The sequence below is a fragment of the Lagenorhynchus albirostris genome, chromosome 7, assembly GCF_949774975.1.
Source record: "Lagenorhynchus albirostris chromosome 7, mLagAlb1.1, whole genome shotgun sequence".
NCBI lineage: Eukaryota > Metazoa > Chordata > Mammalia > Artiodactyla > Delphinidae > Lagenorhynchus > Lagenorhynchus albirostris.
Window position 1 is genome coordinate 91,051,031 of NC_083101.1, and position 17,757 is coordinate 91,068,787.

Below are 17,757 nucleotides of genomic sequence, written 5' to 3' on the forward strand. Positions count from 1 at the left end.
CCCTGCATCGGCAAGTGGACTCTCAACCACAGTGCCACCAGGGAAGCCCTAACCAACGATTTTTAAAAAACAATTTAAGTCAACTGAACTGTAAGGCCAATTAAAAAATACCTTTACTAAAACTAAGTGTTAAGTAGTTACTAGGCACCTAAAATCTGCACCCCAATCTTTTCTTCAGCATCTCCCTTCCCTCTAACCACACTATATATCAAACATCCAAGTTCTTACTAAGAAATTCAATGGCTTCTACAAAGAAATGGCTGTAGGTCAGCTATCAAAAACGGAAATCGGGGCATTCTTACATTCATCACTGTCATTGTTAAATGGTACTTACTAATCTCCTGTTACTGTGTTCTTAAGTCAAAGGTCATTACACCCATACAAAGGAAGTTACAAACTTCAACAAAGCTTTGCAATAATTTCTTAAAGACTTCTTAAAGATTTTCCTAGATATACAGACTGTAGTTCATTCACAGCACTCCCGAGATTCTGGGAGTGGCCCTGCTACCCAGGAATATTTAATAAGCAGGTATTTAGTTGCAGGTGGTTCACAGTCTACACAGTGGAAACAACCCAATGGTAAACAGTCTTAAATTATTGTCAAGAGCTACTCTCAAATACATACCTAGACATATAGCTCTGGGGACATATGCTTAACAATGTCTCTGCTCTCATAAACAAGGACCTAGTTCAGCAATACTTACAGTTAACATTGGAGTTGTCAATAGGCCCCATGCAAAGAATTCAAGGAAGATGACAAGAGCAGCATGGTGTACACTTGGTCGGCCAAAGCCTTGTAGCTAAAAAAGGAAGGAAATTATTATGAAAAATAGTAAACAGCTATAAGAAACTCATTATCCTAAAATGGTATCTAACATACACACACACACACACACACAAACTGTATAAAATAAACTTAGGACCTACCTATATTATTTAAGATAAAACTTAATTCTGTGGTATCTCTGATTTCTTCATCTTCCCTAATCATGGAAGGTGCCATTGATGAGACTTTCTACTTGTCCCATCAATGCAAATCACTGGAACTTTGGTAGGAAATCAACTGCTTCTTCAAGAGACTGGAGTTCCAGGACCTGAATATTCTGTCTGAACACATTAATTATGTGTTCCTTAGCAATTTGGCCTAAGCCTGAAGTTTCCCTTGCTACACAAGAGTGTAGCAGGGGATATGCTCAAAAGCTTCAGGGGCAGCACAGATGACGTAAAATTATAGGAGGTGGGGAAGAACAATAAGGACTAGGTCAAATCTGAAAACACACTTTGATACCTCAAGGTGTCAAAATCCAGCTTTCTGTTTCTGTTTTGTTTGAAAAACTGTGCCTATTCTGCTAGTTTTCTGCAGTTTATGACTTCTCGAGATAAAACCTAAAAGTCCACTCAATTTAATGTTCTTTGACTCTGTGCCAATGGTTTTTACAAAATCAAGTGCTGTACTAGCATTTTGTAATAACTGGAAGTGATACTTACAAAAGACTTTGCAAAATCCCCATTATTCCTAAGCTTATATTTTTAAGACTTCAAAAGGTAAAAGCACATCTGCATGGTTTAATTAGAATCTAATCATGAGGAAATGATCAAATTCAGATTGTGAGACATTCTACAAGACAACTGGCCTGGTCTCCTTAAAAATGTCAATGTCGGGGCTTCCCTGGTGGCGCAGTGGTTGAGAGTCCACGTGCCGATGCAGGGGACATGGGTTCGTGCCCTGGTCCGGGAAGATCCCACATGCCGCGGAGTGGCTGGACCCGTGAGCCATGGCCACTGAGCCTGCGCGTCCGGAGCCTGTGCTCCGCAACGCGAGAGGCCACAACAGTGAGAGGCCCACGTACCACACACACACACACAAAAGTCAATGTCATAAAAGACCAAAGTAAAGGTAGGAGACTTGTATAAATTAAAGGAAACAAGAGTCATAGAAAACAAATGGGGGATACTGAACTGGATCCTGGATAAAAAGGAGACAAGAGGAAAAAATTTCAATATGTACTATATATTAGATAATCATTTGGCATTGAGACAGGAAGGGGGCAGGGCACAACCTTTAAAAGAATGACATGGCCTGAGGACACGATAAACTGGTTAGAACCAACTAGGTTCAAGATGGCGCACAAGTCGACTTCCACTAGACCTTGAGCCTCAGTATATGCTCACTGTAACACATCAGCACACCTAATGACACACCCACAGGTGCCATAACAGTTCCAAGGCTGACCATAAAAGGTCAACAAGTGGGAAATGGCCCAATTCCTGGAAATCCCCATCCCTTCCCCAAAATAGCTGGAATACTCCTCCCACTCATTAGGCTATGAAATTACCTACCCCTATAAAAACTGACAACCCCGTACCCTGGTGCCTCTCTCACCTTCTGAGATGGTCCACACTCTGTATATGGAGTGTGTTTCTACCTGAATAAACTTTCTTTCACTTTACTATGGCTTGCTCTTGAATTCTTTCCTGTGCAAAGCCAAGAACCCACACTTGGTGGCTGTCCCAGGGACTCGCCTGAGATAGGAGGTGACCATCCTCTCACTCCCGCTATCTTTCCTGCAACAGCCTTAATGTTACTGCAACTTGTTGTCAAATGATTTGGCAAAAAAAAAAAAAAAAGGAACATATATACTTTCTAAAGCAAATGTCACAAAATTTAATTTTGTTAAATTGTTGAATTTAGATGAAGGGAATGACTATTCATTTTACTATTCTTTTAATTTTTGTAGTTTTGAAAATTTTCAAAACAGGCCAAGAACAATTGTTATTAAAAATCCAAACTTGTAAATTTCTAGATTTTTGCAATGTCTAATAATAAGTAGTTTTAAATGTCACTAAATAAGACATTTGAAAAACAGAAAGCATTTTACAAAATTTAAAAGAAAAAGAAGAAATTAAGCATCAAACAACTAAAAAAAAGATCTTTAATATAACCCAGCCTTCAAACCATGTTTTGAAACAAGGAGGGAAGGGGGTAGAGCACAACCTTTAAAAGAATGACATAGCCTTGAATACAGCATAAACTAGTTAGAACCAACTAGGTCCAAGATGGTGGTAGATTCGACTTCCACTAGACTTTGAATCTCAGTATACACTCATTGTAATACATGAGCATGCTAAATGACATACCCACAGGCGCCATGACAGTTCCGAGGCCAATCACAAAAGGCCAAAAAGTGGGTCGTGGCCCAATTCCTGGAAATCCCCATCACTTTCCCGAAATAGTTGGAATAATCCTCCCACTCGTTAGCCAATGAAATTACCCAGCCCTTAACAACTAGCCACCCCATATTTCAGGGCCTCTTGCCTTCTTAGATGGCCCACACTCTGTCTGTGCAGTGTTTCTCCCTAGGCCGCTCTGACTTTCCAAGACAACTGCATTCTGTCTATGGAATGTGTTATCTCTCTAAATAAATCTACTTACCTATCACTTTGTCTCTCACTGAATTCTTTCTGTGACAAGACATAAAGAACCTGAGCATCATTAAATCCTGAGACCAGGTGTGTGACCTCAATTAAAAGACAGTGGGTTCAAGTCTGGGTTCGAATCCCAGCCTGTGGGTTCAAATCCCATCTGAGCTGTGAGGTTTCAGTTTCATCAGTTCTTTATCAATAGAATAGTGAATGGAAATGGTAGCAACTCATCAGCCTCTGCCTGTGAGGAGACCTTCTGCATCAGTTGTTCCAGCCCCTGGAGTCAGAAACTCTGCCATTGTAATTGTGCCAATAACAGAGTAGCTTTCCATCTTAGCTCCTTCACCCTCTGCAGGGCAGCCAGAGCAACCATTTAAATGTAAATCAGATGTTACTCCTCTGCTCCACCCTCCCTAGCTCCTACTGCACTTGGCCACACATCTAACACATCCAACTGGTCCTACACGTCCCTATTCCCTTGTTATGCTCTATTGTTTTCTAGAAGATGTCTAACAAACTTCATTCTGTTTATTGTCTACCTCCCCTGGAATGGGAATGTAAATGCCATGAAGGAAAAGGATTTTTTGTCTGTTTTGTTCAGAGATGTATCCCAAATAGCTCTTCTCTCTATATAACAAGCACTCGACAAAATACACGATATAGAAGAAGGAGCTCTTCTGAGACTGATGTCTTTTCTCTGGTCTTTTAAACAGCAAACCCCAGAATGTAGAAAAAAATGACCCATATTCCTCAAAGAAACAGTATGGGGTGGGGGGGAGGAACCATATACTACATCAGTATATAGATTAAAACAAATTTAAGAAATATTAACCAAAAGCAATATGTGCACTTTGGGTTTTGACTCAAACTAACTGGAAAAAAACTGAGTCAACTGTGAAATAAAATTCGTATTTTATGCCAAGACAAGAAAAATTTAAACATAAAAAATTTTCTCTGCCATTTGGCACCCCCTCTCTCCCCACTGTGGATTGTGTATCTGCATTATGCATCAACCAAACCTTCCCCATCAGCAGAAATTTCCCCTCAACCATGAAGAACAACATTCTCCTAAGTCAACTCCTTAAAGATAACATTCTTTTCTTGATAAGGTGTCACATGGCACTCAGATCTGGATTGTGTGAACTGTCAATAATATGTCATTTGATGGACAACGCTCTGTCTCAGAAAAGCTTAATATAACTGTGTCTTGACTTCTGATGGGCCAAACAGTTGTCAGAGTTTTCTGAGATACTCTTCCCAGTTATAATCCTCAAATTTGGCTCAAAATTTTCCATTTCTTTCTTAGATCGACTGATTAATTTTTCATCAACACAGTCATGGAAATTTGAAAATGGAATATTAAATGATACTCAAGACTTATACTCATTGTAATAATGGTACTGAAGTAAGATTTTTAAAAATATCCTCACACCTTAGAGCCACATGCTAATGTATTAAATTTTGAAATAAGAAGATATCTGTAATCTGTTTTAAAATCCACAGCATGAAAACAAAAGCAGAAGTGGTGGCAAAAATAACTTTTAAAAAAGTAAATGGGTTATATGCATTTACTAATAATTTCCAAATTATTTGGGTGGAAATTCTGATAGTTACCCACCCCACACTGCAAAGAAACTACTCTCAAACTTCGAGTGAATATGTCAACAAATAGCCTAACTATTCCTTTTAAATCATTTTGTTTATCAAGCATCATGCACACAAGAATTAAAAACAAAACAAAACAAAATAACCCTCTGAAAACCACCCACAGTAGAAAGCATAGGCGGGCCACCCTATTTCTCATTTGCAATTTCTGTGATTTAGTGCTTCTTTCCCAGGCAAGCTCTATTTATGGAGACCACTGGAAAAGAGATCCATGTGGCTGCAATGCTGATTAAATATAAAAACAGGTACACACTTTTGTCTGTGTGCACATATCATTATATAATTATGCTATTTTTAACACCTTGCAAAAAATAGACAACCCACCTTTTGTTCAAACATTAAAAGCTTACATCTGTCAGTGAGAAATTGTTTAAATTAACAAACACCTCTTCTAAAATGCAAACACTTTCTTTCACCTCTACATAAACTACTTTAATTGAATTATCATTCATCCCTAGCAAATACCAATGTGGCATGACAGCCGGGCCCTGGTATGGTGGGAACTTTGTGTGGGCAACTGGATATGAAATGGTGACAAAAATAAATCTGCTTTCCTTCCAATTCTTCCTAAGCTCTTGGTGGCTAGTATGCTAATGAAAAAAGTGACACAGGCTTCTCCTTTAAATTATGAGCTAATTAGAAAGTATTTATCAAAGCTTAACTGATTATTTCTTGTTGAACATTATCTAGTGCAGCCTCTCTGGATCAGTTCAATGTCTCCCCTCTCCATTTTGCCTCTTTATAAATCAGTATGGAACATCTTGAGATGTTTAGAAGCAGAGGATGAAAAGTGTGTGATGATGTTTTTACACACTCACATTACCATCTCTCCCACAGATGATCCTGCCTTGACTCCTCTTCACTGCCCCCTCCAAATCTTTCTTGACACTACACTCAGAGTGATCATTCTAAAATACAAATCTTATTCTATTACTCCTGTAGAAGACTGCAAAAAATGAGCTATAGGTTCCTCCCATTCCTGTACACAAAACCTTTCTACAACATGACTGTGCTGTCAGTTCCATCAAAAGGTACAGTCTATTTCTCCACTTCCCTAGATCTGGGGTGGTTTAATAACTTGATCTAACCAACAGATAGGTAAAGTAACAACACGGACTTCTGACATAGGCCTCCAGAGGCCTTCTAGACCACATGAAGAAATACCATCTAGGCATAGGAGAATGAGAGCATATGAGGCCCTCCAGACCAACCAGTGAATAGCCATTGCCAACTGCCTGATACAGGGGCAAGGCCAGTTGAGATCATCCAACTCCAATCAAGCCTGCAGATGACTAAAGTATGAGTAACTCCAAAAAAATCCAGTGAAGAACCCCACACTGAGCCTAGCCCAAACTGCTAACCCAAAGAATATTTGTTTTAAGCCACTAAATTTTGGGGTAGTTTCTTATGTAGCAAATAGTAACTGATACAACTCCCCACCCCGTTGCCCTCATGATTAATTTTAAACTCTTAAGATTATTTTTGAGTCTCTTTTGTAACTCTCCAATATCATCCTTAGTCCAAACATAACTCAATGAAAAATGTGTGAGATTACCCTTCATCACAAACATCATTTTTTACTATTTTATTTAAAAGAGTAAATTGTGTAGTCACTATATGTTATAGACATTTGTGATTAGAAAGAGCAAACACAAATGTCTGAGAAATCATTTTTTGAACGCTAGACTACAAAAAAAAACACAACACTTCACAGTATCAGTGGTGTTCGGAAGCAGGGGAACGTGGGTGACAAATGGCTTAAAATATAAGCATGTGAAACATGTTACAACATGAATGAACCTTGAGGACACTATGCTAAGTGAAATAAACCAGTCACAAAAAAAAACAAATACTTTTTGATTCCACTAATATGTGGTGTCTAAAGTAGAAGAACACATAGAAACAAAAGGTATGAGACTTCCCTGGTGGCGCAGTGGTTAAGAAACCACCTGTCAATGCAGGGGACACGGGTTCAAGCCCTTGTCCAGGAAGATCCCACATGCTGCGGAGCAACTAAGCCCGTGAGCCACCACTACTGAAGCCCACGTGCCTAGAGCCCGTGCTCCGCAATAAGTGAAGCCACCGCAATGAAGCCCGCTCACTGCAACAAAGAGTAGCCCCTGCTTGCTGCAACTAGAGAAAGCCCGTGTGCAGCAGTGAAGACCCAACGCAGCCAAAAAATAAATAATTTTTTTTAAAAAAACAAAAACAAAAGGTAGAATGATGGATGCCAAAGCCACAGGCCAGGGTAGGAGGAAAGAGGAAATTGTTGTTTAATGGGTATAAGTTTGGTTTGCAAGATGAAAATGTTCTGTCGATTAACAATGCAAATATAGTTAATACTACTGAACTGTACACTTAAAATTTACCATTTTATCCATTTTTATATTATGTGTATTTTACCACAATTAAAGAAAAATGTATATATACATACATTTACATATATAAGCATGTGGAATATTCGAAATCATGTAAGGGACCCCAAAAGGGCATTCTTCAATAGAAGGAAAGGAAGCCTGTGTGATTAATGATGAGGCATCCATATGGATTAAGACCTATTTCTTTCAAACATAAACTTCAAATAGAAAAAGCCAAGAGCAGTTGTAGGTCTAGACTTGTCTTTGAGCTTCCTCTCACATGTAGGGTACTCCAGGGTGCTAAATGCAGGAAGTTTTTAACTCAGTGATGATTTTCCTAGCATACTGAAAGTTAGCTTATAGGTAAATAAAAGGCATTGTCCATAGCATTCTGTTTAAAAGACTGTATACTACCCGTCATAGGAAACAGTAAGCACTGATTTTATTTTTTTAATATGAGGAATTAACATTGTATTGCTTAAGAAGGAAAACAACTTCTAGTCTCAGCTCTCTTGTGTGTGTGTGTGTGTGTGTGTGTGTGTGTGTGTGTGTGTGTGTGTGTGTGTGTGTGTACGCGGGCCTCTCACTGTTGTGGGCTCTCCCGTTGCGGAGCACAGGCGCTGGACGCGCAGGCTCAGTGGCCATGGCTCACGGGCCCAGCCGCTCCGCGGCATGTGGGATCTTCCCAGACCAGGGCACGAACCCGTGTCCCCTGCATCGGCAGGTGGACTCTCAACCACTGCGCCACCAGGGAAGCCCCTAGTCTCAGCTCTCTTAAGCCTACTGTGATTCTCTCCTAAGGAGACATGACAAGGGGTTTAACATCACTCTGGCTATAGTATAGAAGCTTGTAACTAGTCATCAAAACAAGACATGGTGCAAAACAAGTACTCCATGGATTTCATTCAAAGTAGGACACAGCAACAAACCAATGAATCACTGCACATATACTCCTAAAAGTTAGCTGATGAGCTTTAATACAAAGAACCAAAATATCAAATACATGAAAGGCAGTATTAAGGGAACTACATACTTGGACTTAGCACTTCTCTTCCACCTAATGTTTTATATAACAGTAGAGACTAATGAGTTTATTATCTTTCTGCATTCCTTTTTATGGAATATATACACTTAAAAATATTACAACTGTTACATGAACAAATGAAAGTCATAAAACCTTAAAGTAAGGGAATATACATGTTCTACTCTCCATAGGCAATCACAATGCTAGAAATCTGTCATATATTTTTATGAATGTACATTCACAGGTAAAAACATCCTTTTATATAAATGGTAACAGAATATACATATTACCTTTTTTTTTTACCTTATTCTATATCTTTCCATGTCACTGTATACAAATAGCTACATGGTATTCCACTGTATGAATATAGCATTATTTTAACCATTCCATATTGATCGTTATCAATGGAGTTTCCACTTTTTCAATGTTGTTGCAATTAATAATTTTCATTTTAAAACTTTCTGAGATAATTTTAAACTTATAGAAAGCTGTAAAACCAGTAGAGTCCTTGTATACCCCTTACCAGCTTCCCCAAATGTTAACATCTTAAATAACTATGGTACAATTATTCAAACCTGGAAACTAACATTACTACACTACTTTAGCTAATCTACAAATCTTATTTGAATTCACTATTTTCCCCACTAATTTTTTCTTTTTCCTAGTTTAGGACCTAATCCAGGATTTCACACTGCATTTAGGTCTCATGTTTCCTTAAGCTTTTCCAATCTGAGATGATTCCTAAGATTTTTATTTTTTATTTTTCATGATCTTGACACTTTTGAGGAGTTCTGGTATATACTTCACCAGTTATTTTGTAGAATGCCCTTCAGTTTGAATATGTCTAATGTTCTCTCATGATTAGGTTGGAGATACTCATTAAAATTTTTTTATTGGGATATAATTTATATCCCATGAAATTCACCATTTTCAAATATACAATTCAGTGGTTTTTCATATATTCACAAAGTTCTAAAACCATCACCTAAAAAGAAATCTCATATCCATTAGCACTCACTCCCCATTTTCTCCTCACCCCATCCCCTGGTAACAGCTAATCTACCTTCTGTCTCTGTGGATTTGCCTATTCTAGAATCATATATAAATAGAATTCACAAACGTAATCATAAAACGTGTGGCTTATTGTGTCTTGCTGCTTCCATTCGGCACAATATTTTCAAAGTTCATCCATGTTCATTTTTCAGTTCTATGGCCAAACAATATTCCATTGTATAGATATACTGCATTTTGTGTACTCATTCATCAGTTTAATTGACACTTGAGTTTTTTCTACCTTTGGCTATTATGAATAGTGCTGCTATAAACACTGATGTACAAGTTTTTGTAGAAACATAGATTTCCAATTCCCTTGGCTATAACCAAGGAATGGAATTGTTGGGACAATTAATATCCTTTCATATATACAAATGTACAGCATTCTAGGATAAATTCCTGGAAGTAGAATTGCGCCAAAGGTTATATACACACTTTAAATTATAATAAGAACCAATTATAATCAAAAAGCTGCACAAACTGTGGGTAAAAAAAAATACACTTCAACTTACATCAGCTAATCAACTAATATCTCTAACATATAAAATTCTTCTAAAAAATCAAGAAGAAAAAGACTAACAACGCAATAGTAAGATGGGCAAAAGGTAAGCACAAACAGTTCATAGAATAAGATATCAAATAGCACTTCAACAACATCATTCATAATAAGAAAAATGCAAAATTGAGGTTTACTCAGATAATTTCTCACTATCAGAATAGCAAAACTTCCAAAGTTTCACAATATTCTCTTACACTGCTAATGGGATGAAAAATGGTACAATGTGGCAACATCTAGCAAAATTACTTACATATTTATCCTCCAAAGAAACAATCCCACTTTAGGGATTTGTCCCAAAGACAAAATGGCCAAAATATGAGGTGTCATACACACAAGGCTTTGGGAACACTCTGATAGTGCTTCTGCCTTCACAAGGGACTCGGTTCATTCAGTAAAGTACTGACAGAGTAGACTATAGTAAATCCACACACTGGAGTATTATACAGTAATAAAAGGAGATGTCTACATATTGCTTTGGAGCAATGATCAGAATATGTTGTTAAGTAAAAAAAAGCAAGGCACACAATACTGTGCAATGTACAGTACTTTTTAATCTAAGAGATGATCAAATAATATGAATACCTATGCACACACATATATTTGCTTATATTAAAAAACAAAACACAGGTGGAAAGAAAAATAAGCAACCAAAGAAAAGCAGTTACATACAGAAGGAAGGAGGGAGAGAAATGGAGGCCACAGAGATGGTAGCAAGATTTCATACCTTGTTTTATATATTTGACTTTGGAACCATGTAAATGCGTTACCTAATTCTAAAACAAAATTAAATCCAAATGAAATAAATCAACCTGTGTATCAAGATGTTGTTTAGTTGCTTTAAAACACAGAATTTGAACGCACATCCTTAGAGGCTACATTCTAAGGGTCAAAAAAATCTTGAACTGTTTTAAAGTAATCATGTTGGTACTAATAACATTGTTTTTATTTCCTGAAACTTTCAAATGTAACTAGTAGAACAGAGTAAATAAGGTACTATGCTATTGTCTCTAGGAACCAAGATTTTCTTTGTAAGAGAAAAAGATACAAATATAAAATCAAAGAAGTAAATACTTGAAATCCTAAATCTGGTTTAAAAATATCAGTATAGATTATGATACACATTACCTTAAAGGAAAATAGTTACGATTTCCTAATTCTATTCACTGAAAAGATCTAGAAAAAAATGAGCAAACCCAACAGAAGCGAACATCTCCTAGAGCCCAGACTGTGGTCTTGAAATATCATTTCCCACTAAAAGAAAATTGAACTTTTTAGACAATGAGCTGATTCCAGGTTTGGGGCAAAATATGTACATGATCCTGGAACATATCTTTCCAAAAGCAAAGATGCTATCACAGACTACAGTCATATCAAAAGGATTCAGGAGCCAACATGAAGGAAACGGCACTGGGCAAAGACTGAGTAAAAAGAGTAATGTCTGCCACAGATTGAAACATATATATATTCAAATTTGTAAGTCCATCAATCTTTGGTGGATGCTAGAAAACTAAGCCATTATTCTGAAAATTGGTAAATGTGGAGTAAAAAAAAAAAAAGAGAGAAAGAGAGAAGCATTTATTCTGCTTTTCCATATCTCAGGGTAACCCAATACTGATTAGCTAAAGTTCTCCTTTTTAAGAATTTCAATAATGAATGAAGAAGGAATGATTAACATATAATCCTCACACTTTGTAATAAGCTCACTTAAATAGTAAATCTAGGCAATAACTATTAATGGCCGTGAAAGTCATTAGGTAAAAGTGAACAAGGTACTTCATGAAGGAATAATCAGACTAACACCTGAAACCTGATCATTCATAACATCACTAAGAGAGTCAAAGATTATTTCTTGCATCATGTGCTACAACAAGAAATAACACCACTTATAACTTATTCTTGCCAAAATAAAATAAAACAAACAAAAGCTTGGATTCAACTCAGCTGATACTTAAGGACCAGTTTACACAAAATGCAGATGAAATAAGACTGTGTTTCAACTGGTGGAGTAGGGGGATGAATATATGAGTGTATCCATAACTGAATATAAATAAAAAACAAAAAAAACTTTTTAAAAGTTACCAAAAATTTTAAAAAGAACCGGTCTCATTAACAGTGTTTGAAAATACCTGTTTCCCCATATTCTAAGACTACAAATAATTTTAAAATTTGTTAGATTTTTAAAATGATTATCATTTTATTTTTCATTTCTCTGATTACAAGTGAAGTTGAGCTTCTTTCCTATGATTATTAGGAATTTATATTTATTTTTCTATGAATTGTCTGTTCATTCTTTGCACACTTTTTTTCATAAAGAGTATAATCTTTCATATTCATTTATAGGACCTGTTTACAATCAATATCAAAGATATTTATATTGTGCAACATTAAATCATTCTCTCTCATCCACTAGCACCCATACCCTTTAAAAATAAAAGATACACCCACTTTTATCTTTAGTAGAAGATGGTATTTAAGGTGAGAGTTTCAGCCATTTTGACCAGCCAGAATAACCTAGAAGGGTAGAGGGCAATTTCTTCCTACCAAACAGCTGGGATGAGAATGGGATGCAACTTTAGTGGCTGGATACTACTTGCCCCAAAGCTGTTGCAGTAAGAGATGCTGGGACACCGGACAGAAGCCAGAAGAAGGTGAGAATTCCTACCACATCATTCAGTCTCCTGGATCTCTGCCTGCAGGGTGTGTTGGAAACAAGAGTACAGTGTGGTTGAGAGGTCCTGGTGCTCCGGCCACGTGTCAGGCCTGAGCCTCCAAGGTGGCAGGTCAAGACCAGGACATTGGACCACCAGCGACCTCCTGGCCTCACGTAATGTCAGTTGGTGAGAGCTCACCTAGAGACCTCTGTCTCAATACTAAGACCCAGCTCCACCCAATGGACAGCAAGCCCCAGTTCTTGATGCCCCATGCCAAACAACTAGCAAGACAGGAACACAACCCCACCCATAAGCAGAGAGGCTGCCTAAAATTGTAAGAAGTTCACAGACACCCCAAAACAGACCACCAGACACAGCCCTGCCCACCAGAAAGACAATATCCAGTCCCACCCACCAGAACACAGGTACCAGTTCCCTCCACCAGGAAGCCTACACAAGCCACGGAACCAAACTCACCCACTGGGGGCAGACACAAAAAACAGCGGTAACTATGAACCTGCAGCCTGCAAAAAGGAGACCCCAACCCCAAACACAGTAAGTTAAACAAAATGAGAAGACAGAGAAGTATGCAGCAGGTGAAGAAGCAAGGTAAAAAAGCCACCAGACCAAACAAATGAAGAGAAAATAGGCAGTCTACCTGAATAAGAATTCAGAGTAATGACAGTAAAGATGATCCAGGGGCTTCCCAGGTGGTGCAGTGGTTGAGAGTCCGCCTGCCGATGCAGGGGACACGTGTTCGTGCCCCGGTCTGGGAATATCCCACATGCCGTGGAGTGGCTGGGCCCGTGAGCCATGGCCGCTGAGCCTGTGCATCCGGAGCCTGTGCTCCGCAATGGGAGAGGCCACAACAGTGAGAGGCCCGCAAAAAAAAAAAAAAATTAAGTACAAAGAGAAAATATTAAAAGCAGCAAGGGAAAAGCAAAAAACTACATACAAGGGAATCTCCATAAGGTTAACAGGTGATCTTTCAGCAGGAACTCTGCAAGCCAGAGGGAGTGGCAGGACATATTTAAAGTGATGAAAGGGAAAAACCTACAACCAAGATTACTGTACCCAGCAAGGGTCTCATTCAGATTCTACAGAGAAATTAAAACTTTTACAGACAAGCAAAAGCTAAAAGAATTCAGCACCACCAAACCAGCTTTACAACAAATGTTAAAGGAACTTCTCTAGGCAGGAAACACGAAGGAAAAGAACTACAAAAACAAACCCAAAACAATTAAGAAAATGGTAATAGGAACACACATATCGATAATTACCTTAGAAGTAAATGGATTAAATGCTCCAACCAAAAGACACAGACTAGCAGAATGGATACAAAAACAAGACCTGTACATATGCTGTCTACAAGAGATCCACTTCAGACCTAGGGACACATAAAGACTAAAAGTGAGGGGATGGAAAAAGATATTCCATGCAAATGGAAATCAAAGAAAGTTGGAGTAGCAATTCTCATATCAGACAAAATAGACTTTAAAATAAAGATTATTTCAAGACACAGAAAAGGGCACTACATGATAATCAAGGGGTCAATCCAATAGGGAGATATAACGATTGTAAATATTTATGCACCCAACATAGGAGCACCACAATACATAAGTCAAATGCTAACAGCCATTAAAGGGGAAATTGACAGCAACACAATAATAATAGGGTACTTTAACACCCCACTTTCACCAATGGACAGATCATCCAAAACAAAATAAAAAAGGGAACACAGACTTTAAATGACACATTATACAAGATGAACTTAATTGATATTTATGGGATATTCCATCCAAAAACAACAAAATACACTTTCTTCTCAAGTGCTCATGGAACATTCTCCAGAATAGATCCTATCTTGGGTCACAAATCAAGCCTTGGTAAACTTAAGAAAATTGAAATCGTATCAAGTATATTTTCCGACCAGAAAACTATGAGACTAGATATCAATTACAGGAAAAAAATTGTAAAAAATACAAACACATGGGGGCTAAACAATTCGTACTAAGTAACCAAGAGATCACCGAAAAAAATCAAAGAAGAAATCAAAAGATACCTAGAAACAAATGACAATGAAAACACGATGACCCAAAACCTATGGGATGCAGCAAAAGCAGTTCTAAGAGAGAAGTTGATAGCGATACAAGCCTACCTCAAGAAACAAGAAAAATCTCAAATAAACAACCTGACCTTACACCTAAAGCAATTTGAGAAAGAAGAACGAACAAAATTCAAATTTAGCAGAAGGAAAGAAATCATAAATATCAGATCAGAAATGAAGGAAAGGATACCAAAGATCAATAAAACTAAAAGCTGGTTCTTTGAGAAGATATGCAAAATTGTTAAACCATTAGCCAGACTCATCAAGAAAAGCAGGGAGAAGACTCAAATCAACAGAATTAGAAATGAAAAGGAGAAGTAACAACTGACACTGCAGAAATACAAAGGATCATGAGAGATTACTACAAGCAACTATATGCCAATAAAATGGACAAAAATCGACAACTTCTTAGAAAAGCACACCCTTCCAAGACAGAACCAGGAAGAAATAGAAAGTATAAACAGAACAAGCACTGAAATTGAAACTGATTAAAAATCTTCCAACAAACAAAAGCCCAGGATCAGATGGCTTCACAGGCAAATTCTATTAAACATTTAGAGAAAAGCTAACACCAAACCCTCTCAAACTCTTCCAAAATACTGCAGAGGGAGAAGCACTCCCAAACTTATTCTATAAGGCCACCATCACCCTGATACCAAAACCAGACAAAGATGTCACAAAGAAAGAAAACTACAGGCCAATATCACTGATGAACACAGATGCAAAAATCCTCAACAAAATACTAGCAAACAGAATCCAGCAGCACATTAAAAGGATCATACACCATGATCAAGCGAGTTTTATCCCAGGAATGCAAGGATTCTTCAATATACACAAATCATTCAATGTAATAAACCATATTAACAAATTCAAAGAGAAAAACCATATGATCATCTCAATAGATTCAGAAAAAGCTTTTGACAAAATTCAATACCTATTTATGATAAAAACCCTCCAGAAAGTAGGCACAGAGGGAACCTACCTCAACATAATAAAGGCCATATATGACAAACCCAGAGCCAACATCATTCTCCATGGTGAAAAACTGAAACCATTTCCTCTAAGATCAGGAACAAGACAAGGTTGCCCAGTCTCACCACTATTATTCAACATTGTTTTGGACGTTTTAGCCACAGCAATCAGAGAAGAAAAAGAAATAAAAAGAATCCAAATTGGAAAAGAAGAAGTAAAACTGTCACTGTTACAGATGACATGACACTATACATAGAGAATCCTAAAGATGCTACAAGAAAACTACTAGAGCTAATCAGTGAATTTGGTAGAGTAGCAAAATACAATATTAATGCACAGAAATCTCTTGCATTCCTATACACTAACGACGAAAAATCTGAAAGAGAAATTAAGGAAACACTCCCATTACCACTGCAACAAAAAGAATAAAATACCTAGGAATAAACCTACCTAAGCAGACAAAAGACCTGTATGCAGAGAACTATAAGACACTGATGAAAGAAATTAAAGATGATACAAACAGATGGAGAGATACACCATGTTTTTAAATTGGAAGAATCAACACTGTGAAAATGACTATACTACCCAAAGCAAACTACAGATTCAATGCAATCCCTATCAAACTAAAAATGGCATTTTTCACAGAACTAGAACAAAAAATTTCACAATTTGTATGGAAACAGAAAAGACCCCAAAGAGCTAATGTAATCTTAAGAAAAACAGAGCTGGAGGAATCAGCCTCCCTGACTTCAAGTTATGCTACAGAACTACAGTAATCAAGACAGTATGGTACTGGTACAGAGAAATATAGATCAATGGAACAGGATAGAATGCCCAGAGATAAACCCATGCACACATGGTCACCTTAGCTTTGACAAAGTAGGCAAGAATATGCGATGGAGAAAAGACAGTCTCTTCAATAAATCGTGCTGGGAAAACTGGACAACTACATGGAAAAGAATGCAATTTGAACACTTCCTAACACCATACACAAAAATAAACTCAAAACGGATCAAAGACCTAAATATAAGGCCAGATGCTATAAAACTCTTAGAGGAAAACATAGGCAGAACACTCTATGACATAAATCACAGCAAGATCCTTTTTGACCCACCTCCTAGAGTAATGGAAATAAAAACAAAAATAAACAAGTGGGACCTAAGAAAACTTAAAAGCCTTTGCACAGCAAAGGAAACCATAAACAAGATGAAAAGACAACCCTCAGAATGGGAGAAAATATTTGCAAATGAAGCAACTGACAAAGGATTAATCTCCAAAATGTACAAGCAGTTCATGCAGCTCAATATCTAAAAAACAAACAATGCAATCCAAAAATGGGCAGAACACCTAAACAGACATTTCTTCAAAGATATACAGATTGCCAACAAACACATGAACGGATGCTCAACATCATTAATCATTAGAGAAATGCAAATCAAAACCACAATGAGGTGGGGCTTCCCTGGTGGCACAGTGGTTGAGAGTCCGCCTGCCGATGCAGGGGACACAGGCTCGTGCCCTGGTCCAGGAAGATCCCACAGGCCGCGGAGTGGCTGGGCCCGTGAGCCATGGCCACTGAGCCTGCTCGTCCGGGGCCTGTGTTCTGCAATGGAAGAGGCCACAACAGTGAGAGGCCCGCGTACCGCAAAAAAAAAAAAAAAAAAAAGAAAAAAGAATTAAAAATCACACTATGTTCTTGAACACAATGCAGCTAGGAATCAGTAACATAAGAAAATTTGGAAAATTCATAAATATGAACATTATTCAACATACTCCTAAATAGCCATGTGTCAAAAAAGAAATCACACAGAAAGTTACAAAACTTTCAGATGAAGGAAAAGGAAAACACAGCATATCAAAGCTTGTTAAATGCAGCTAAAGCAGTGCTTAGAGAGAAACTTACAGCTGTAAATGCCTGATTATTACAGAAGATCTGACATCAACAA

At 37.6% G+C, this 17,757-nt stretch overlaps 1 protein-coding gene across 5 annotated transcripts in view; it reads right to left on the reverse strand.

Annotated features, from left to right (window-relative positions):
- Positions 1-17,757, reverse strand: part of MFSD14B (major facilitator superfamily domain containing 14B) — an 81,688-nt gene that overhangs the window by 48,937 nt on the left and 14,994 nt on the right. For 4 of the 5 annotated variants that reach the window (XM_060155501.1, XM_060155500.1, XM_060155504.1 and 1 more), the window contains one exon: positions 705-800. In XM_060155501.1, coding sequence (XP_060011484.1) covers positions 705-800 — 96 coding nt within the window. Of the gene's footprint in view, positions 1-704; positions 801-13,390; positions 13,504-17,757 lie in introns of those variants that run through there. The other variant, XM_060155505.1, reaches the window with a different exon arrangement.